Raw genomic sequence first — 24,861 nt, forward strand, 5'->3', positions numbered from 1 at the left:
TTACCACAAGACTGTATATTCTGCTCTGGCCCTGAAAACATTTCCAAGAAATTGGTCACTTTTTGGCTCCTTCAGAGGCAATTTATCATAGAGATGGAAGGTGTTTTAATGTTTCTAAAATAAAAAACAAAATAAAATGAATACATGTAATATCTCTTTCACATTCCATTACTTCTTCACATATCAATACTGTCAAGCATGGCATAGGTTACCGACTGCCGACACCTGGCTTATAATTTTAGTTAGCAAATTACTGAATTAATGTTAACAAGGATAGGCAGCTGCTTACCAGTTAACATTCCAGTTAACGTTCACATTTTCCATGTGTTTTCCAAAGTGTAGTGGAAAGCCTTTCTAGAACAGTGGAGGTAATTGTAACAGCAAAAGGGGACTAAATCTGGAATGGGATGTTTAAAAAAAGTAAATAAATAAAGATCACACTTGAGTGTGACAATCAGGTGTTTGCAATTGTTTGATATCCAAGAGAGCACAGTATTTTTGACAATTTTTCTTAATAAGAGATCAAACGGTTAAACAATACATTTTTTACAACTTTCTTTGCTCATATTTACCAAGGGTGCCAATATTAGTGGAGGGCACTGTACATATATAAGGGACAGAATATGTAACTTTGAGGCTACCACCCCTGTGACAATGTATGGTATTGATTAGTACCCTTGTTTCTCAGAGTGCAGTTGGTTCCACTGGACCCATGGCTGAATTTAAAGGTATTGGCTTGACTAGATCAAATATCAGCACCTGATTGCATTAAATAACACTTTCATCATGCCAGAACTTCCAAAAATACATATAGACCCACCACTGTGACAATATGCGGACATAATTCTATTCGAATCAGTTACTATAGCTCTTACTGAAGAATATAGGGATAAATAAAAATAAACCTTTTTATTTCCTTGTTTCATTTATGACAATTCTTTACACATACCTAGTAAAGAAGCGCATACCTTAATTAAGAATGTAATTTTGAATCACATATGGCAGTAGGTTGTTAATTTGTTTGCTACTGAAAATGTGTCCTGTTAAATATAAAACCAGTTTATTATTATTATTATTATTTTTTTTAAAAAGAGGAGAGAAAAAAAAAAGAAAAAAAAAAAAGATATTTACATGCTAGCATTCCATCTCTGATGTGCCGTGTTAATTGAGCAGTTATTTGCCTGTTCATACCAGAAAGTCAAACAAGAATTGTAAACATAATCTGCAGAGGAAAATACTTAATATCATTGAACTATATCCAAAACACATATATAAAATAAGAGACATATAAATCAAACAAAAACATATGCAATTCATTCACACAATAAAACAGAGTTTTAAAGGACGAGTCTGGGAATCAAATTTACACTTAAATGCAAATGATAAGGCAAGCCAATCATATCCTGAAATCATCATAAACTTCCCTCCAACCAACTGAATATCAACCAGATGACCTACTGTTGTCCAAATAATAGACAAAAGTACATCACATAGCTGAAAGCTGTAATGGCAGCCATTTTGAATCACAAATCACTCACTTGTGGTGTTTTTCCCCCTTCAAATGTGAAATTATTTATAGATGACATCACATAGCTCAAAATGTTATTGTTGACTGTGTGATGATTTCAGCATGTATTTTGCTTGATTCTAAATTAATGGTCATAAGCTTCTAATTAGCTATAGCGAAAAATTTTAAATTTGCACACCAACTTTTATAATCAAGGGAAATTTGTGTAAATTTGATTTCTCTCCCTGCACCATTTCTAGAATAAGAAAAGCAATAAATAACAAAAATGTAAACTAAAAAAAAAAAAACAAAAAAAAAAAAAACCTAAAAAAACCCACAACAGATCACATGTTGAACAAAAATGGGGAAAACAGAATACCTGTACATCGATCAACTACAAAATTGGCAATCAAACTTTTTAAGATCAAAGTCAGATGCTTCGTTAACAGTAAAAATAAATGTACATCAAAATCTATTGGGGGTAAAATGTGATGTACAATATAAATGTACATGTACTATACAAAATTAGCGGTGTATTCTCAAATATAAAGCTATACAAAACGGATGCACAAACATTAGATAATTCTGCAAAAAAATATAATAAAAAGACAAAATAATGAACAAATGTATTTATGAAAATAGGATGACTATACACACTCTTCTGTAACTCTGCACACTGTTCTTCAAATAAAGAATGGCCTCCTCCTGTTAGGATATTAACTGAAGAAAAAGAGAAAAGTGAACACTTTGAAACATGAAAATATGTTCAAATAATCAGAAATATTAGAAGGTGTTTTTAACATAAGATGAATCTGGTTAATCTGTTATGGTTGTACATTGTTATAAATATCGATTTTTAATTAAAAACAAAAAAAACAAAACTTTTAAAAAATGTACTTTCTTTTTACTCACACTCTTCACTGTCTCCTTGATAAAGTCTTTCCTGGCTGTCAGATCAAAGTCTGGATAAAGGTCATAAACCTACAAGGAAACGTAAAAGTTACATATAAACTTACAGTAAGATAAGTTAGCCATCACTATTCTCAGAAGTCAGTGCTAAAGGGAAAAAAAATAATCACCCTGAATGATTTGCACATTAATCTTCATAACAAACATGTTTATTATGAATTTATTTTCATGAATTTACTTTACTTCTGTGTTCATTTGTTTCTTACATTGACTAATGGTACCAGTGGGGAATCATGGGAATCACAAAGCTACAGCACAAACCAAAAAAAAAAACTTGGCACCAGAATCGCTAAGCACATCAAATATTTCAATATAAACATATTTAATGTGTTTCTCTATGGAGTTTTAAGAAGTCACCTGTTGGCAAATCTGCTTCATTGTCACTTCCTCCAGGTTTGCATTTTTCAGGAGGTCGTTGACAGCGGACTTCAACTGTTCATTGCTCGGTGGCTTTTTAATCATCTTGATTAGTGGTTCATCATCTTCATCATCATCTGAGCTTTCAATCTTCACTGAGATAAAAGGAAATAGAAGACAATCCTTAAAGACAATCCAGTAACTCAGAGCTTCTCAAGCTTTTAAATCTTGTGGCCCAAACAACTAGCCACAAAGATCCTGTCTACCATCCTAATTTTGCATTTTTTTGTGAAATTAAAACAAATTTTGCAGATTAAATCCGACAACAGGGCTATATAAGACACAAAGTTTACAAAGACCTTACACTGAATATGCTAACATTGACAACATTAATACAGCTACAGAAGTGGTGCTTATTAGGGCTGGGTAAAAAAAATATTGATTCTCCGATTTTAATCGATCTTCAATTTAACAAAAGGATATCGATTCTGGAAATCCCCAAATCAATTCTTAATGCGCATGCTTTATTTGAGACGATGTTAATATTATATGTAGTTCGTCTCTCAACCTGAAGATGTCCCCATGTTTCGAATTTTAAAAACGGGCTTATTTTTTTCTAACCGTTAATGAATTTCACTGATGCACATTTACAATGTTTTTTTTTTTTTTTTACAGCAATGCGCATTGTGCAGTTTGTGCTTACCTTGTGTGTATTGTATGCACATTTATGATTTCTTGTTACAATGTTTATTACTCAAAGTAAAAGTAAAAAGTAATTAAACATAATTGTGTGGGCTTTATTGTTAAACTAAATGTGTATTTCAGTAATATAGCTAAGAAGGAGGGTTTCAGGTACCAGCATTTATACTAAAACATGGATTCCATGTCTACAAAACTAACATTTTAAATGAAATATTGATAAATTATTGACACTGAATTGAATCCATATAAATAAGAATCAAATCGTATCGCCAAATTGGTTGCAATATCCAGCCTGAGTGCTTATTGCCACTCATTTGCATTCTGATAAGCCATTTATTTACTATTTCTTTCACAGGCTACAGAGACCAACGTCATTTCAATCATGCTACATCAGCTATAATGGATTGTGTTCATACATATACATCCATTTCTGGGTTTAAGTACAACCCCAATTCCAAAAAGTTGGGACGCTGTGTTAATCCAGGTTCACACTGTACAATTTTGGCCATGATTTGGTCATCTGAGACATATTTTTTGGACATATTTGGAAAGCAAACATTTGATCATCTTTGAAACAGTGCCTATTAATAAAGTTTATATACTTGAACAAAGCCACAAGGAAAATTAGCTTTTTCAATCATTTATTCAACAGAAATAACAATAGATGTGATATTCTGTTGAAAATGTAAGTACACCCTTGGCCTCAGAAGCTAATATTGCCCCCTTTAGCAGAAATAACTTCTTGTAGACATTTTGCATAATTGTCCACAAGGATTTCTGGAATTTTTGACCACTCTTCCATGCAATATTCTTTCGGGTACAAGATGTTTATGGGTTTTCTTACATGTACTGCCCATTTCAAGTCCCCCTACAGCGTTTCAATAGGATTCATATTGGGCTTTGACTAGGCCATTCCATAACCCTCTATTTGTTCTTTTTGAGCCATTGCTTGGTGAATTTGCTAGTGTGCTTAGGATCATTCTCCTGTTAAAAGGTCCACTTTCAGTTCAGCTTCAACTTTCAGACAGATGGCCTCACATTATCTTCTTTAGCACTTTTGGATACGATGCAGAATTCTTAGTTGAATCAATGAGCAGAGCTGTCCAGTTCTTTTGGAAGTGAAGCAACCCCAAACCACCACCGTGCTTCACAGTTGGTATGAGGTGCTTCTCCTGAAAAGCTGTCTTTGCCAAACATGTTTGCTGTTACTGTAGCCAAACAACTATCTTTGATTCGTCTGTCCAGAGCAAATTCCAAAAGGCCTGGTCTTTGCCTACATGTTCACTGGTAAAATGTAGTCTTGCAAAGGCTATTTACCTGGCATAACTCCCATGCAAGTCAAATTTGTGCAATCTCTTTCTGAATGTAGAAGCATGTACTGTGACACCAACAGCTACAAGACTTATAGCAGCACAGCAAATCCTGTGCTGAAATTTTGGGGTTCTTGGAGACTTATTTTTGCATCAGACAGCCTGCTCTTGGGCTGAATTTGTTGGGACAGCCAGTCCTGGACAAATTTGCAGTCATTTGAAATCTGCACCATTTGTAGATGATTTTGCTTACAGTGGAATTATGCATTTCAAATAATTTTGAGGTTTTCAAATCCCTTGCCAGACTCATAGGTATCCACAAACTTATTTCTGAAGGCCTTACAGAACTCTTTAAATTTTGGCATGATGACACCACACACCTCAATAGCAAAGGGAACACCAGACACTAGATATGAGAGGGGTATAAATAACACAGGTTCCACCTGTACTCACTAAGCAGGCTTTAATCACTTGTACCCAATCTTGAACACCTGATTCTAATTTTGCATAACAAATGTACAGGTGTACTTACTTTTTTACATGTGATTGATCTGGGGTTTTTTTTGTTCATTTACGTTGTGAAAATGACTACAAAATGTCAATTTTATGGGTCATTTGATAGAGTGTTTAACTTTCAACTTTATTAATAGGCACTGTTCCAAAGAGGATCAAACCTTTGCTTGTCTAAATATGTCACAAAAGCCAACAATTTCCATGGGGTGTACTTATTTTTTCACATGACTGTGTGTGTGTGTATACACACACACACACACACACACACACACACATACATATATATATATAGGTTATAATTTTGTTGCCTGTAGTTTAGGGAAGGAACACATATGGGTTTGATGGTTAGGTGTACACAAACCTTTGGCTATACAGTGTAGCTGTGCTTACGTTCAGCTCTGCTGTCTCAGAGGATGTTGTCTTTTATTTTATTTCTTAAAATAAAGTTTTATGCACCAAGTGTCCAGAGTTTTGACTCTTAGTGTATGTAGACCGAAAATGTAAAAGTAAATGCATCAAAAAAGCAGAAAGATGTCCTATAGGATTAAAAAAACCTTGCCAACTTACTATTGGTCTTCCTTGCAGCATTTCTTTTCCTGTTGCTACTGCTGTCTGCTTTCTTTGTTTTCGGAATAGGCTTGGCCTTCACTTTCTTCTGGGTAACTGGTTTCTTTTTAACCTTAGAATATGTAAAATAAAGTCCATGAACATGAACCACGCTTAGCTAAACCGTTTTATTTGCACTGTACATAAATTCACTGCATCTAACCTTTTTTGGAGGTGTGCCTTCAGCAGACTCATCATCGTCATCATCTTCATCTGATACAACCTGGTCAGAGTCGTTGGCCTTCTTGGTGGTGGGTTTCTTTTTACTACTGGGTTTATTTGACTTTGAGGTCTGAGTCAAGGTGTGTAAATTAAAAGGGCAGAAAATAAAAAAATTATACAAAACACCACAATGGCAAAATGAAACACACATACATGTTTGATTTATTAATTGGCCATCATTCTCATATATATTCTGAGAATGTACGAGTTGATGTAGTAAGGATCAACCAGTATGAACAGTAAAGTTCTGTCAAATGCAATTCATGCTCCTAATGTGAGATATGGATGCATAGCTTATGGAGTAACAGGAAGCAGACAGAAAGTCTTTACAGTCTCTGTACACATAGGTTAGGTGAGAAAGAGGAGTTTTCGGGGTAGTCATTCAACTGAACTTCATTCATTGCATAAGTTTCACTCATTATGCATTATAGGTCACAGATTAAATCACTTTCTATAGCAGTTACGATTTCTATATTCCTTCATTATATACACAGGGCAGTAAGAATTACATGTCCTATTTAGTGATGTTTTCTTGTAGGACGGAATTTTAGTCACAATCGACAAATCAGCACTTAGCTCACAGAACAGGAGCAAACTGAGCAATTACTTGTTACCGGAAATCATGCTGTTATGTTGGATGCAACTCTAAATTAATTTGTTTCCTTTCATCATCATCCTCAATCTTGAATGCTTTTTTCTTTAAAAAGTGTTCTGATTTCAAGTCAAAAGATTCAAAAACTTTAACCTTTCCCTTTTTACCCACCTCTTCATCCTTATCTTCTGAACCTTCGTCTGAATCAATGTTCTCCTCTTCTTCAGAAATGCTTTCATCACTGTCGTGTTTTTGACTGTCTGACTTTTCACCGTCCTCGTTTTTACTTTTATTTTCTTCTTCATCAGCTTCATCGCTGCTGGAATCAGTAACGATAGCTTTCGACTTTCCACTTTCTAACTGCTGCTGCTTGCTCTTAGATGAAATTTTCTTCTCTCGTTTGGCATCTTTCATAATTTTCTTCTTTTTTTTCTTTTTCAGGATTACTGGCTGAACAAAGAAAAATCACAAAAGCTCACAAGTCAGGTTTGTTTATACTACTCCAAAAAAAAAAATTAATGCCTATATGAATGTTCATTATTTTATATACACATGCACACTAATCTAAAAAGAAACTCAACATGCATGTCTTACCTTGCCTGAATTTGTGGGGTTTATAAGAAAATGCATGATCCGATCAACCAAAACACTTTGATTCCCGCTTCTCTCAAGGTCAAGAATTTGACAAATAGTCCTGAGTTGTATTTTAGGGAGCCTGCAACACAGACAAATAATGGCCTTCAAATCATGTTATAAACTTGTCCACGTGTTATTACACAATACATATTGTCATGTGTTGATACAGAACAAAGAGGTGATTCACTACTTCAGCACTTTTTCCTTCTTCTTGTTGTAAGGGTCACTGTCGATTTCGAATGGAAATCCATTGAACAATCTCAAGTGTTTCCTTAGGGAAGATACCTTTTGAAAAATTTACAAACAACTTTCAGTAATTTTTTTTAAACCTTTGAAATTACTCTTGGGCTAGTGATGTGCTGACTTAATGCGCAATTGTAATTCACAGAGTAAAACGCTTACTGCTCCCGGTCGATCATACAGAATCTTGTGAAGCGGTTTCAGCTGTGGGGCTTTGAGCTTTCCGATGGCGTGATTGACACGAGCAATGTCTCCCAATTTGTCCCCATGGCCTATACTCTCAACTTTCAGCTTTTCTTTTGGTTTACCCATCTGCATATTAAGTCTCTGGACTGTCTTCTTCTCTCGTTTTCCTTCAATGATTTCCCCAGGAACTGAAAGCAGGAAAGTGAAAAAGTGTTTAAAGAAGCAATACAGATTACCTTCAGATGGGAAAACTGTAAAACATGGCTATTCATCTGGTGACTCTCAGGCCAAATACTGGTCCTCTGATCAGTTCTGCTTACTAATATAAGTAAATATTTGAAATACATAACTTTTTCACCACAATAAACTCAAAACCTCCAATAAGAGAGCCAAGATCTCCTGTGGTGCGGTCAACAGCCAATTACAGAGATGTGTGCTTGATGATGAAAAAGCCTTGTTTTCGCTGTTGTTGCTAGTCAGCTAGCCAGATAACTAGTGATATTTCATGATGTATTTTAAAAGAATGACTGCAGGCTACCAGTCAGTCTATACACTGGTGTAGTTTAAGAATCATCAAAATATGTAAAAGGAAAAATAATGTTTATGTAAAAATTTATTGTTTTATTTTTGTGAGAGCATATGTTTCAAAGATGCAAAAAATGTATAAATCAAATGAAGCACTTAAATACTTTGAGCACTTCACATTTTATTTGATCAGTTGTTTTTTTTAAACATTGCAAAATAAAATTATATTTAAACGTGTTAGTGGGATGTGTCAAGTATGCATATTCCTAAAGGGATAGTTCACCCAATATTTAAATTCTGTCATCAATTACTCACCCTCATGTCGTTCCAAACCCATAAGACTTTCATTCATCTTCAGAAAACAAAAGTAGACATTTTAATGAAACGTGCGAGATTTCTGTCCCTCCATTTACAGTCAGTAACCAAAACTTTCAAGCTCCAAAAAGTTCATAAAAGGTGTTGTAAAAGTAATCCATGTGACTCCAGTTATTTAATCACAATTTTGGGATGCTGTATGTACGCAAAAAAAACTAAAATGAAGTCTTCATTCACAAAATATCTTGACTTCCGCAAAGATCTCGACTCGCGTTCATGAGAGAACCACAACGTATGTGCAGATTAAAAAAAACAAAAAACAAGTCCTCCCCATGTTGGTCTCTGCAGACATCTTCGTTACAAAGATAGTTCTATGCGACTCAGTTTGTGTACAGCATCCCGCTTCCTCTGCTGTAAACAGTGCAGCGCTTCCGGGTTTCGTTGTAATGCAAGAACGTCCACTTTTGCATTCTCATGTGAACACGTGTCGGAGATCTATGCGGGAGTGAAGAAAGTCTTATTTTGAGGTTTTTTGCGCAGACAAAGCATTCGTATCGCTTCATGAAACTGGGATTAAACCACTGGAGTCACATGGATTACTTTTACGATGCCTTTACAAACTTTTTGGAGCTTGAAACTTTTGGTTACTGGACTGTAAACGGAGGGACAAATCTCCCAAGTTTCATTAAAAATGTCTTAATTTGTGTTCTGAAGATGAATGAAAGTCTTGTGGGGTTGGAACGACATGAGGGTGAGTAACAGATGACAGAATTTGCATTTTTGGGTGAACGATCCCTTTAACAGAAAAAAAATAACAGCATATAGAAAAAGTTAGCCTGCTGTTGAATGTTTTTTTTCCCTCTTAAAGATAAAATAGCATTGCAGAATAACATACATAACCTGCTCCTGGGTTTGTGTGGCCCTGATTCATCTGGCTCCTCTTTACTGGACGCGTCATCGATGGCTTCTTTTGTAGTAGCCGTCTCCATCTCAACTTCCATGGTGTCAGTCATCTCAGAGACAGTCCTGTATCCTGTTACATAAACACAGTGAATTAAAAACTGGTTTATTTGGGCATTGTTCTGGTCCACACCTAAAACCAACACCAATACGGTTTAGTAGACAAGAGTGTAAGTCCGGGTGTAGAGTTAGCTCAAACAATACAGTCTTTTCACATGTATCAAGAGTGATAATACCTGATTAAACTAACTACTACATTATTTCAGGATACATCAGCACAGATAACACAGCTGCAGCCAGAAACACGGGGTCTATTTTACAGTGAGCTTATTTCACTTACACGCAGGGAATTATTTATAGTGGTTAAGTTTTCATAAGAATTCCTGCATTTGGCAAACAGTATGTAGTATTAAAGCGTATTACATGTATCTTCGTTTTTAAAAACACCCAACACTGAGTACACACAAAAATTGCTAAAAAGCTGTAGCTAGCTTTAGCCATCTGTCTCCGAGTTCAAAAAAATTGGCGCGAGCGAGTAACTAGCGGACCGACCAGCTCGCGCAGCTGCTTACATAACAACCACAACAAACAACGTTTACTCAAGTTATTAGAACAGGAACTGATACACACACTGCAGAGTTAAATTACTTGTAATTGTTTACCTGTATACTGTGATTTTGGAGCTGCGTTCACGAATTTAGTAACAACTACAAAACATTTAGCATAGCTAACTAGCTAGGTGGCTAACTAACTGTCCCGCCCACAAACCTAACCAAAACAAACGAGTTTACTTAGCAGACTGGAAATAGATCACCGAAAATAAAACAAAAACAACTGAAATACTAAAATCGTACTATTTAAATCGCGTATTATGTCGAGTTTAAAGTATAATAATAATTTTAAAAATAACACTTACAATCTAGGACTGAAGAATCTGCGGGAGGTAATCACTCAAACTGAACTGAAAAGATCTGCAACATGGCGTTTGAAAAGTGTGGGCGTGTGATCACGTGACCTGATCACCCTGGGACTGGGGGACAAACACGAAGGCCGAATTCCAAACGACTCCGTGCTCTCTATAGGAGTGTGCTAGGTAGGGAACAAACATGGCTTCTATATCGTCTATAGTTTTCACCATACTATACGTGCTGAATCAATTGGGATTTGGTCCATATCAAACCATGGAACGGAAGTAGGTTAGCGAAATAACCGTGCCATTGAATACCCTGTAAAAATAAATAAATATATAAAGGACGGAATGTACAATAAAAATAAATTAAAGGTGCACTAGTACGCATTTTCCATTTCTTACTCGTACAAATAATGTGGGAAATTATATAGAAATGTTAACAAATAATAATAGTTATTATTTATACATTGTGTCACTCAGTCTCTCTCTCTCTCTCTCTCTCTCTCTCTCTCTCTCTCTCTCTCTCTCTCTCTCTCTCTCTTTCTCTCTCTCTCCACATGAGATTCGTCTTTAGACCTGTGTGATGATGCAGACTTTCTGGAAAATGAATACTTCTTTGACCGCAATTCTCAAACCTTCCAATACATCATGAACTTTTACAAGACAGGCCATCTGCATGTTAGAGAGGAACTATGTGTGTTCTCCTTCCGGCAAGAATTGAATATTGGGGTATTGAGTTCCGCATACACCACTGTTGCAGGGACAAGTACTACAGCAGCAACAACAACAACAACAACAACAACAAAAAACAGTTTGGAAACCTGCTGAATGTTTTTTTTTTTTTTTTTTTGGACTGGCCTCTTGTCAGTCATTTTATAGATACGGCTCCAATGCCCCTTTAAATTCTCATAACTCATAATGAGGTGAAGTTGTATGTTTGCAGAGTGATATCCTGAGAGTCCTTGCTAATGGTAACTCTAGTTGAACCACCATAGGTTTTGGAGATGGAGCTTTGTGCACATGGGTCGAAATGGAGGCTGCTCATATCTTATTCAAGTCCACATTTTTAAAAATCTTACCTAATGCACACTGCATGCATTTTTTAATGATCATTTAAATGATAATTAGGATGGGATAACATGCATGCTTTTCTCAAAATCAAGAAAAATATAACACAGCTCATTATTTATTATTGCACATAATCATGGCTCAATGTTCATTCTATAATCCACCTTGTGGTGCAACTTGGACACAACTTCCATGATAAACCCAGGGTCATAGGGTGTTTCAGGTCTCTGCTCATCAGACACCCTCGCCTGGGCAACCCAGATGGGGTGATCAGCCCACGGCTTGTGTCGAAGTAGCGCACTACATCACAGGTCCTGATTCTTGATTAACAACCTCTTGAAAGAGGCTTTTTTAGTGGTCTCCAGATACCATTTTGGTACTATTTTTTTATATATTAAAAGCAGTTCCTGTCCCAGTGCCTGGTATTACTTTGTAAAATAAATTGTTTATAACCCCACACCAAAGAAACATATTTGACCACAACTGGTGATATCAATTATAGCCTACATTGATTCTACAGAACCAGCCAGCTGCTAAATGTGTTATGTCTGTATTCCTGTTAAGAAACAGTAGATGGAGCCAAAGAAACATTCAGTATAACCATGGCTCTTACTTCTCACAAACGACTACGTTTTGTTTTACCACCAAAATTAATACCAGTGGTGTTCCTATAGGGATCCCTTTCTAATGTTGGATGGGGTAGAATGACAACACCATCACTACAGTGAAGCATGGTGGTGGTAGTAATATGTTGAGAGTTACCCTTGGCTTTTTGATTGCTTCTCTGACTAATGCTCCTCACCCATTCACTGATTAATTTTTGTGGATGGCCTAGGCAGAGTAACTGTCAGTGACAAATTATGATAAAATGGGCCCCTGGACATGGATGCACCAAAACTTTGCCTGTTAGTAGTTAATAAGAGTACCTTTACACAGAGGCTCGGGATTCGGGGCCGCCTGACTCCTTGGGCCCCTGGGCCTGTGCCCAGTACACTTATTCAGTAATCCATCCTTGGGTACAGTTGTGCCATAATCTTTCCCTTTAATCATAATGGATTTAATGGTGCTCCACAGGATGTTCATTTTATAATGGGGTATGTTTGATAATCAAATACTGATACTTTTCCAGAACTTTGTCCTGGACCTTTTTGAAAGCACTTTGGTATTCATTATGCTGTTTGTTTAGGTAGATTCTCTAACAAATTCTGAGGCCTTCCAGGAGCAGGGGTGTTTATATTGAGCATATTATTGGCCTGGCACAAAGTTGGTACTGCAATTCATTCCAAAGGTGTTCAGTGGGGTTAAGGTCAGGGCTGCGTGCTTCCACCCTGACCTGGCAAACCATGTCTTCATGGATCTTGAGTTGTGCACAGGAGCATTGTCATGCTGGAACAGGTTTGAGCCCCTTAGTTCCAGTGAAAGGAAAATGCTACAGCATACATTCTCTACAATTGTGTATTATAGTCAGGTGTCCACATACTTTTGACCATGTAGTGTAATTTAGGGGTTTCACAGCTACGCGGCTGAACTTTTAATTTTTTATTTTTTTGTAAATAACTATACTGATCACTCCTTCTTCAATATTAATGGGCTTCTATGTAGACTCATGACATATACAATGAGGTCCAAAAGTCTGAGATGGCTATTGAAAATGCTTGTATACAGCAATTTTCATTACAAATTATATTATTGACAACTTGTGTGAAAAGTAGAATCTTGGAAATATTTACATGAATTTCAGAGCTTTTAGTATTTGTTATGTCCCCTTGTCACTTTAATCACAGTGTGCACTTGAACTGGCATGGAGTCCACAAATTTGTGCAATACCTTATCATGAATATTAAATATTCAAGATATTGAACATTCATTGTTTTAAATATTTCCAAACACTAAAACTTTCCATGATAATTTTATTTTATTTTACTTTTAAAAACAGATTTTCAATGTCGTCTCAGACTTTTGGACCAGACTGTAATCCCAATTCCATGTTGTACAACAGTCCAAAACTTAGAAAGTAAGCGTTAATATTTATGCAAGGCACTGTAACCTACCCATAAAATGACCAGTCAATGTAAGTACAAGGCAATAAAGTGGCTACTGAATGTATGTGAGATATTAAGAAATGTTTATACATATCCATAGCCCAAACATCACACACTAAGGATATCATTTAGAAAGACTGTGGATGTTTTAGATAGTAGGGGGGGGGAGATCCGTTCCGTTAGTTCTCGTGAATCGACTGCTCTGATACACATAGAGGAGTCATTTAAAAAGCAGGACTCGTTCATGAATCGCCAATCACGATCTCTCAGTCGCTCCAAACCTTTAAACTGCGCGTGGACGTGAGAGCGCGCGGCACAAGTCTGGTGGCTTGGCGCACGGTCACAGGGCTGAACTATCAACAGTATGAACCTGCAGCTCGGCACTGGAATATTTTCAGCAAATCCCTTCTCGAATAGCCACAAGAGGGAACTGCGAAGAGGTGCATGAGCTGTGATATTCATACCTTCAACCAAAACATCGACTTCTCTCCAAGTAGGATGAACAGTAGTCTAATTAATTATTCTCTGCTTTTTCTTACCAAAACAATTGTGTATTTATCTTTCTTTTCTCGTGTGCAACCATAGTCCACTTTTAACTAGGCTACCAGTGTGGTTTCTTTACGTTGTGCATGTTCTTAATATGAAAAATCTGTCTTAATTAAAGAAATTTATCCTCAATGAGCCTTCACTACAATCCCCAGAACTCCATATTATGAGTTATGCCAGTTATATATTTCATAGTGTATATGGAGTTATGTGATACCACATTTAAATAAATGGAAAATGCTGCCACTACTGCTTTATTTTGCATCCAAATGCTGGTTAAATACATGTTATAACTTGCAGCAGCACAGTGTGTGTTCTCTATGATATGAGACATCTTTCAAGCTCTTTCATGAGATCTGATTAAAAATGCAAGCCTCAAAATTACCATAATGACAATATTATAGAGAGGACGTTACCCCAGAGAATTAATGATTACAAGAATAGTAGCATTAGAGCAGTTCATTTGGCAGGACAGCTAAAATATTTAAATCTCATTGAGCAGCTTTGAAGAAGTAGGGCACTGCCAAGGGCTTCTTCCCACCCTCTGTGTGTGATGTGTGATCACTCAGTGGTGGTGGTGGAGGAAAATGTTTAGGGGATATGCTTATTCAGTGAGTGATGCTCAATTATACACGAGAAAACCCCCCACAAATGACAAAATTGATAATTATTTCATTGCATTCATTTAATTTGTTCATTTTCTGTTTGCAAAGGCTGTACACTATCCAGATCACTATGATTAGTGATACATCAACTGCAGCAGAGTTCTGTGGGGACAGTGCCTCAGTGTTGTCTCAGGATTCCAGTGTATTCTTCAGTGAACCCCCTCCACCAACTGACAATCCGCTGGACTTCTTCATCATTAATGTCGGAGGAAGCCGCTACATTCTCTCTCAGGAGCTGCTGGCCTCTCACCCAGAGACACGCCTGGGCAAGCTGGCTCTCTCCACACGAGATTCGGCTTTAGACCTGTGTGATGATGCAGACTTTCTGGAAAATGAATACTTCTTTGACCGCAATTCTCAAACCTTCCAATACATCATGAACTTTTACAAGACAGGCCATCTGCATGTTAGAGAGGAACTATGTGTGTTTTCCTTCCTGCAAGAAATTGAATATTGGGGTATTGATGAGTTCCGCATAGACCACTGTTGTAGGGACAAGTACTACCGCAAAAAGGAGATGAAGGAATCCATAGATATTAAAAAGGATGTTGAAATGAATTGTGTGGAGGATGACTTCAGTGGAGTACTGTGTGAGGACATTCGCCGGTGGCTCTGGGACCTGATGGAGAAACCGGATTCGTCCAAGGCAGCAAAAACATATGGGACGTTGTCTATGTTCTTTGTGATCATGTCCATCGCGAACATGGCTATGATCTCTCTGGACTTTACTATCCTTGGTGCACCTGTCTTGGATATTCTTGAGTACATCTGTATTGTGTGGTTCACAGGGGACCTGGTGCTCAGGTTCATGTGTGTGAAGGACAAATGTAAATTCAGCAGGAGTGTGGTGAACATCATTGACCTTCTGGCCATCCTGCCTTTCTATATCACCCTAGCAGTGGAGAATCTGCATGGCGGGTCAACAGAATTGGAGAACGTGGGACGGGTAGTGCAGGTCCTGCGACTGATGAGGTCTCTTAGAATGCTGAAACTTGGACGTCATTCCACAGGTAATATCATGGTTGAACCATGTTTGGGAAACAAGTTTCAGAGGACAAATAGCAAAGTTCAGAATTTTGTCTTGCAAAAAGATCAAGATAAAGCTGAATCTGCAAGGTTCTTTTATATCACAAATACAACTGTATTTGTTTACACATCTACCACAAATGAACTTGTGCTTGACAAATGTAAGGAGAAGCTAATAAAAAGAGGTCAGAATGTCAGAATAAAGATAAAAATAGGTCAAAATAAATCTAAACAGAATGTATTTGTTATAATATATCTACATACAGATATATTTGAGAATAGCTTATTCGTGTTCCTTTTATATTTACTCTAGCTGGAAGAATTAAAAAGACCATAGCTGACACATGTAAGCATATGAGTCATTAAGTCATTCTGAATGACCGAAAACTGCCATTCAAGTAGCAATCTTTCTAAACACCACTAAATTGAAATGGTATTTTGTGAAATTGTTTAGCAATTGTGCAGTTAGTAGGTTAAGATAGGCTTTTGTTCTCCTTTGAGTGAAATATGCTTCCTATCTAGCTGATATCATCATTAATTATCTTTTATCTTCCAAGCTTTTTTAAGAGAGAGGGAAGGAGAGAGAGAGAGAGAGAGAGAGAGAGAGAGAGAGAGAGAGCGCAAATGTATTCATTCATTCATGTTTGGACATTCTTCCCATAGAGACTGGGAGGAAGAGGCTGAGGAACAGAAAAATGTTTCAGAGCACATTATGATTGGCTTTGATCGTATGAATGTCGCAGAGAGAGGGTCCTAAGAGGATCCTGAATAATTAAAGAAAATGATATTTCAGAGCAGACAGAAGTGGGTCCAACAGGGACTGATGCATATAGCCTTAAGTCTAAAAAAACAAAGAAGAAAGAAAACAGGTGCTTGCTTGAGATTTCATGCTTTCATGACAAATCGTAAAATGAATTTTAGAAGATGAAAGAGTAAAATGCTCTTTTAGATATATTATGAATAATGCTTTTTTCATAGAGTACAAATTCAACTGCATTTATTTTTTTATCGTACAACTGTATGTACTTTACCTGTGATATCCTTCACCCAGCATTTTATGATCCTATGAATTAAGAACACACATAAAAACTATACACTCTCAAATTAATGTTTATGAGCAGGCATTGTAAAATCAGCAGTGAATACAGACTGATACACAATGGGAACAGCAGCCAGCAATATTTCCATAGCATTTTAATATTGCGTGAGGTTGTATTTGCTCTACTTTGCACACCGTGTATTTCTCCTTGGCTGTGGTTAATCTGGTTATGGAAAAACAGGTCATATGGCAGTCAATAAAGGGAGCCTGCACTGCAGTATATTTGAACATGTGTAAACTAGTTTTATTCATTTACAGCCATGGTACTTAAGACACCTGAGTATGAAGGAGGAAATGTAAGAACTCAAGACAGGTAAATCTGAGGGGAAAAATCATATAAATTTTTATACACACATGGGTTTTTAACTTTATATAATTGATGCAAAAAACATTTAACTAGAACAATTCAAATAACAGTTTCTAAATGCAGTATACTTCAACAGGGGCATCACTAGGGCTGAAACCCTGAATGATTTTAGCCTGGCCTGAATATTTTTCACATGGAACTGTACTTTGGGGCCAAACACTCATATATGCCCTATGCTTACTTTTTCCCCAGGGCTGTTTGTATATAATGACTTCTAATAATCAGTGTTACAGTATACCCTCATACCCACTTGTTTTGCTGCTTCAGAAGTCCCTTTTCTACTCTTGTGTTAGCTTCCCCTTTAACTGTATCACATGTGGGGTTTTTTTCCTTTTTTTTGTGAAACTTGTCATTGACTGAAGACATTGTCCTGCTGAAGCAGCCAGGTAAAATTAATAAAAGTGCTTGAAGTATACTCAGCGCTCACCAGTATGTAGTACTGGGAATGATTCTACTCTCTGCTGTAAATGAAATGAAACGATTCAAAAAAGCACTTCCATGTTGTATTCCTCTCCTTGGAAGGCTCACGAGTTGGAATCATCTTATGGCCGTTTTAGCAAAATGTTTTCCATGTATCCCGCTTACAGCTATTTTTGTAATGCCTGTCATTCATTTTACTCTACATTAAAATCAAGGTGAAATTACTGGCTTATGCGTTTCCTAAATTGGTGCCAATTGTCATTTAATTACATTTGCACTTTTATTACATTTAAACAGTATTGAGCAGTAACACTCAATGTAATTTTTAAGGACTATTTTAGGACTACACCACTGATATAATGTATAAATATGAATATATATATACAGTGAGGGAAAAAAGTATTTGATCCCCTGCTGATTTTGTACGTTTGCCCACTGACAAAGAAATGATCAGTCTATAATTTTAATGGTAGTTGTATTTGAACAGTGAGAGACAGAATAACAACAAAAAAATCCAGAAAAACGCATATCAAAAATTTTATAAATTAATTTGCATTTTAATGATGGAAAAAAGTATTTGACCCCCTCTCAATCAGAAAGATTTCTGGCTCCCAGGTGTCTTTTATACAGGTAACGAGCTGAGATTAGGAGCACACTCTTAAAGGGAGTGCTCCTAATATCAGTTTGTTACCTGTATAAAAGACATCTGTCCACAGAAACAATCAATCAATCAGATTCCAAACTCTCCACCATGGCCAAGACCAAAGAGCTCTCCAAGGATGTCAGGACAAGATTGTAGACCTACACAAGTCTGGAATGGGCTACAAGACCATTGCCAAGCAGCTTGGTGAGAAGGGGACAACAGTTGGTGCGATTATTCGCAAATGGAAGAAGCACAAAAGAACTGTCGATCTCCCTTGGCCTGGGGCTCCATGCAAGATCTCACCTCGTGGAGTTGCATTGATCATGAGAACAGTGAGGAATCAGCCCAGAACTACACAGGAGGATCTTGTCAATGATCTCAAGGCAGCTGGGACCATAGTCACCAAGAAAACAATTGGTAACACACTACGCCGTGAAGGACTGAAATCCTGCAGCGCGCGCAAGATCCGCTGCTCAAGAAAGCACATATACATGCCCGTCTGAAGTTTGCCAATGAACATCTGAATGATTCAGAGGACAACTGGGTGAAAGTGTTGAGGTCAGATGAGACCAAAATGGAGCTCTTTGGCATCAACTCAACTCGCCGTGTTTGGAGGAGGAGGAATGCTGCCTATGACCCCTGGAACACCATCCCCACCGTCAAACATGGAGGTGGAAACATTATGCTTTGGAGGTGTTTCTCTGCTAAGGGGACAGGACAACTTCACCGCATCAAAGGGACGATGGACGGGGCCATGTACCGTCAAATCTTGGGTGAAAACCTCCTTCCCTCAGACAGGGCATTGAAAATGGGTCGTGGATGGGTATTCCAGCATGACAATGACCCAAAACACACGGCCAAGGCAACAAAGGAGTGGCTCAAGAAGAAGCACATTAAGGTCCTGGAGTGACCTAGGCAGTCTCCAGACCTAAATCCCATAGAAAATCTGTGGAGAGAGCTGAAGGTTCGAGTTGCCAAACGTCAGCCTCGAAACCTTAATGATTTGGAGAAGATCTGCAAAGAGGAGTGGGACAAAATCCCTCCTGAGATGTGTGCAAACCTGGTGGCCAACTACAAGAAATGTCTGACCTCTGTGATTGCCAACAAGGGTTTTTAAACCAAGTACTAAGTCATGTTTTGCAGAGGGGTCAAATACTTATTTCCATCATTAAAATGCAAATTAATTTATAAAATTTTTGACATACGTTTTTCTGGATTTTTTTGTTGTTATTCTGTCTCTCACTGTTCAAATACAACTACCATTAAAATTATAGACTGATCATTTCTTTGTCAGTGGGCAAACGTACAAAATCAGCAGGGGATCAAATACTTTTTTCCCTCACTGTATATATAGATATATATATATATCTATATATATATATATATATATATATATATATATATATATATATATATATATATATATATATCTGATAAAGTTACATAAAATTACTTTGTGTTTAGTAATAAACTAGATCTATTAGCCCCTGATGTTTTTGGCTTAGCCCCTTATGTTTACAAATCCTAGAAACACCCCGGTGCTTCACTATGTACATTTATTCAGTGAGGTGGACAAATAGGTACATGAAGATAATGAAATATTAAGCCATTTCAGACTGTGATGTAGCACTTTATTTGAAGACTAGCACCTTGAGGTTTACACACCAGTAAAAGCAATTTGTGAAAGGCTGAAAAGAAAAGACAAATGTCCTCTACTGGATGATATACACAGTTATTTTATTATATGCATTCAAGTGGCTCTAAAGTGGCGTACGTCCCTACAGCAGTATTATACATCATTTCAGCAGTAATTTCAGGGTTTAAATATATAAGTCCAAGTTTGCTACTTAAGCCTAAAAATTATACAACTCTTTTTGTGGCAAAAGTTAAGTGTATTCAGAGCTCAATTTTCTGACTTTAGATTATGCAAATCACCTGAATGAGATTGGCAGATTTTGTCTTGAGTAGAAATGTTTCAGTAGTGTCAAGAACAATCACTTGCCTTTAAAAGTCAGGGATAGAAAATGCAGAATGAAAAAGGAAATCTTTTTTTTTTTTGCTGTCAATATGATGTAACATAAAAACAAGAGACAATTTAAAAATGATAAATATAAAAAAAGACTATGATATTTGCAAGTGAAGAAACAAACATCTAATAGGAGTGTATGTATTGTGAATATATTGCTCCATGAATAGTCCTAGGCAATTATAAAATTACTCACTGCAAATTTGGTTTAATTTAACAATATGGCTTTCACCATCATTATGTATAAGTTGATAAAATAGCACTTTGTCACGAATCAAGGATGGGCCCAGAAGCAATCGCAGTTAGATAACATTTATTATATAAACAAACAACAAAACATAGACACTAAGACAACTAGGCAAAATACTGTGGCATGAAACAAAACATGGGAACAGGGAACATGGTAGTCTAAGACAACAAAAGACAGAGAATCAGTGCAGACAATGGCTATATATACAAGAGTGCTCATTAACAGAAACGTGAATCAGGTGCAGGTGGTCATGTGACATGTAGTGCAGTGCAGTGGCTGATGGGAACTGGAGTCCAGAATTTCCTGATACATGACACACTTGCTCCAGCACATACCATTATTTTGCATAATTTTTTTAAGCCACATACAGACAGCTAATTGTGAATCAAATTAAATGCAACTGCAAAATACTAAATTGAGGTCAGGAATTTGTACTGTGCGTAGAATGTAGGCTGCTTTCTCATGCATTTAATTAGCTTTTTTATTCATCAAATGAGTAAAATAATGCCAATGCTTTTGTTCATTTGATGTGTAATAATGATGTGTCTCTCCTATAAAGAAAACATGTCCATTGTTTGAAGCATAGGCTGACCAAGCATTCATCTGCCATGACTTAAAAATTAGAAATAATCATAAAAATGAGATCCTTAGTGTAAGCATTGACTCAGATTAAGATGCGTCTCCTCCAAAGTTCATCATGCAAAAAAGCCATATTTTTAAAGCCAATTATTTCATTATTAAATCCTCACTATGTATGCGTAGCTCAACTCTAAATACAGCCAATTGTTTGTACTTTGCATCAGCATCTGAACATAAAATCTAAATTTTTATTAGTCTCATTTGCAATTGCATGCTTTTCAATATTACCTTCATGGTTTATTCCAGGAATCATTTTTATGCTGCATATAAATGAAGTGTTCCAGATGCTCAAAAAACACATGAGTTGTGTGTAACCTATGACTTATACTCCTCATCAGGTCTGAAGTCTTTGGGCATGACTATCGCTCAGTGCTATGAGGAGGTGGGTCTGCTGATGCTCTTCCTCTCCGTGGGCATTTCCATCTTCGCCATGGTGGAGTACGCCATTGAGCACAACATGCCTGAGACCACATTCACCAATGTGCCTTGTGCCTGGTGGTGGGCCACCACATCCATGACCACCGTGGGTTATGGGGACATTCGCCCAGAGACAGCCATTGGCAAGGTCATAGCCTTCATCTGCATTCTTTCAGGCATCCTTGTCCTCGCCCTTCCCATTGCCATCATCAATGACCGCTTCTCATTCTGCTACTTCACCCTGAAGATGAAGGAGGTAGCGCTACGGCACAGTGAGGCACTGAAGCGTCTGAAGCGCAACTCAACCTCAGATGGGATGCAGCCAGCAGTAGGGCTAAACCTGCGTGATGCCTATGCCCGCAGTGTGCTAGAACTGCTGCGGCTGTACAGCAGAGGGAGGACAAGCACACGCAGCAGCGCAGGAGAAGACGTCTGGTGATAGTAGGACACACCAGAGAAAACTTACTGAAGTGAAATCTGTAATGTCTAGAATGTTTATTTAGAATGTACTTATTAACTTTTACTTACATGTAATAAATCTTTTACTTTCTGCATATAGGTATGACATAGATTTGTCTTCAGTGCATCCAATCATGTTGAGTGAGGATTTGTTATTTAATTATATTTCTCATTTAATTTTATTTCACTTGTAATATTTTGTTTTGTCAATGTCAGATAGGCACATAAGATAGCCTGCCATATGAACCTGAAGAGAGAAGCAGGGCAGTAATAAATATATATATATATAAGGCACAACATCCATTTAAAATCAGCTTGTTTATTCCTCACTCTTTTACAGGAACAAGCTCTAGATATCTGGCCATTTTAACTTTTCTAAAAGCTCACAAATATTCATTTTGGAGGATACTGCGAGATAAATTACAGGCAGTTTGGCTTTCTCAATGCAAGTTGCTGGACGTTCAGTGGGGTTCAAAAATTCTGAGATGACTAGTAATTATACTTTTATTTCACATTCTTTTCTATTTAGTACAAAAAATTTCATTACAAATATAAAAAAAACAATGTGAGAGAAAATTCTTAGAATCGTCAAAGTCCTTGAATGCCAGTATTTTTTAATATTTGTAATGCAAATTTAAAATCATGACCTACAAATAAGGGCAGAATCTTAATTATTGAATATTCAAGATATCCAACATTTCTTTTCTTTATTTTACAGTTTTCAAAATTCTAAAACTGTTTATTAGCCGTTTTAAATGAAAAGAAACAAAACCCCACAAACCCATATTTTCAATGTGGTCACTTTTGGACCCCATTGTATCCGCCATGGACTTGTAAGGGAGACAGACTTTGAGCTCTATAAAATGCAGACGTTAAGACCGAAATAACAACATGCTTTAATAAACTTCTAGTTATAAACATAAATAGATATATAAATAGATATTGCTAGAAAAATGCAAAATTTGTGGTTAACGATTAACAGTGTTGTTAATTGTTTTGTGTATCTTTTTGTTTGCTTTGTATTTTTTCTGCTGTATTTCATGTGCAACCCACATATTTACTATAAGACTGATCAGAGGATGGTGGGTGAACAGGCAGCCTGCCCAGGCTGAGGTATAAATAGAATGCATTTGAATGTGTTTGATGCACAGGGATGAGAGTTAATCTATTCCCCAGATGACCAGCTTCTCGTTCAACCTGCCATCTAAGCAGCACCAACAAGAGGCCATTGCCTATATTATTAGATGACACTGGTTGTCTGGATTTGTACATGTGTTTGCATGAAAGAAACAGCAATACAGAAGAGACAAAAAAGGAAGAAACAGTCTGAAAGGGAACAAGTGAAGACCTCAAGTGGACACCACTTGCTTCAAGCTGTTGTTCAAAATGATTTTCTCTTGGTCAGAATATTCCTGGTTTACACATTCACAATGACCTGACCTAGCAGACTGTCATCTACGGTTCTGTTTTTTCCTATGAGAAATTAAACAGACTAGAGCACTGGATCCTTCCTGGCACGGTAAAAAAATCTCAATTTGACGCTGATGCCACAAATGAGAAGCACCATTCATTTTTTTCAAGAGAGCAATGAGAAAAGAACTGTAAACAATTTAATCTAAATGGTGGGAATCGAGGCAGAATGCCAGACACATACACACTTTAATGGTCATCGAGCATGGATTGCTTGGCTAACAGTTTTCTAAAAGCTTTAGCATACATCTTTAAATCACTGACACACGTCTTGAGGCTAGCAGCTGTGTAGACTGTATAGTGAATAATATCAGGAAGAAAACCTGTATATGTACTTTACATTATTTTAAATATTGTCATTGTCTATTATCACAACAACAATAAGCCAACAGTATATAAACTTGCATGGTGTTAAGGGTATGAGTCCAGGTGGCATACTAAAACATTAAAGTATCTTCAAACAAAAAAGTTGAACCTCTTTGTTAAATTTTTATTCTTCATTTATATATGGGTCACGCCATGGAAACTGCGACCAAACTGTGACATGAGGGTAAAATTGCAGGAAAAGGAATTTGGAAGAACATTTCCACCCTTACACTGACACTGATGAATTTATCAATAAAAATTTTATTAAAAAAATTAAGAAAAACATTTGAAAAGTTAACAAATAACATTAATTTGGTTCAGTCTCAAGATCTATTAAGTTTATCTATTAAGATCTTATTAGTTAAGGCCATGTCGGTTATTTTAGTTTTTATAATATGTAGTCGCAGTATATATTAATTGAGTGACTTCACTATACCCTGCATGAAATGTCACAAGTGTAACATGGTGTAACGTACCTGGACACGAACATCAAAGACTGTCAAAATGCTTGCGATCCGCCATTTCGAATGATTATTGTAGTAGATCTGTAAGTACACTTGGGTGATACCCATCATGCCTGGGAAATGTGAAGCTTGGGAATAACGTTGTGGTTGTTTCGAGTGTAACACCCAAAACAAGACACCATAGAACTTCAACCTTTAAAATGTTGATTTTTATCTATAATCTTAAGTTCTGATAATTTATCTCTGTTTTTTAAATACCATAAATTGTGCTTGACTGACTGACACAGAAATATTGTTGTTACTAATAGAAACCTTGTTTTTATTAAAACAGTTTGAACGTAACC

General features: G+C 36.8%; 2 protein-coding genes across 3 annotated transcripts; one reads left to right on the forward strand and one right to left on the reverse strand.

The window, feature by feature from the left end:
- Window positions 1-890: 890 nt before the first annotated feature.
- dek (DEK proto-oncogene) lies at window positions 891-10,662 on the reverse strand. 2 transcript variants are annotated; one of them, XM_017477554.3, is made up of 11 exons: window positions 10,557-10,662; window positions 9,576-9,713; window positions 7,817-8,028; window positions 7,605-7,699; window positions 7,373-7,493; window positions 6,950-7,228; window positions 6,128-6,256; window positions 5,926-6,037; window positions 2,834-2,988; window positions 2,420-2,488; window positions 891-2,227 (listed from the first exon to the last, which is right to left on the reverse strand). In XM_017477554.3, the coding sequence occupies exons 2-11, from the start codon at window positions 9,691-9,693 to the stop codon at window positions 2,216-2,218; spliced, it is 1,302 nt and encodes a 433-aa protein (XP_017333043.1). In that variant the 5' UTR covers window positions 9,694-9,713; window positions 10,557-10,662; the 3' UTR covers window positions 891-2,215. The 2 variants fall into 2 exon arrangements, with proteins under 2 accessions (XP_017333043.1, XP_047013710.1); XM_047157754.2 differs by lacking the exon at window positions 10,557-10,662 and adding an exon at window positions 10,303-10,321.
- A 4,263-nt stretch (window positions 10,663-14,925) lies between these two features.
- On the forward strand, window positions 14,926-24,115 carry kcnv1 (potassium voltage-gated channel modifier subfamily V member 1). Its single transcript, XM_017463795.3, has 2 exons — window positions 14,926-15,881; window positions 21,680-24,115. Exons 1-2 carry the CDS (start codon window positions 14,942-14,944, stop codon window positions 22,195-22,197), a joined length of 1,458 nt encoding a protein of 485 aa, XP_017319284.1. The 5' UTR covers window positions 14,926-14,941; the 3' UTR covers window positions 22,198-24,115.
- The last annotated feature ends 746 nt before the right edge of the window (window positions 24,116-24,861 follow it).

Source organism: Ictalurus punctatus, chromosome 1 (genome assembly GCF_001660625.3).
Source record: "Ictalurus punctatus breed USDA103 chromosome 1, Coco_2.0, whole genome shotgun sequence".
Taxonomy (NCBI): domain Eukaryota; kingdom Metazoa; phylum Chordata; class Actinopteri; order Siluriformes; family Ictaluridae; genus Ictalurus; species Ictalurus punctatus.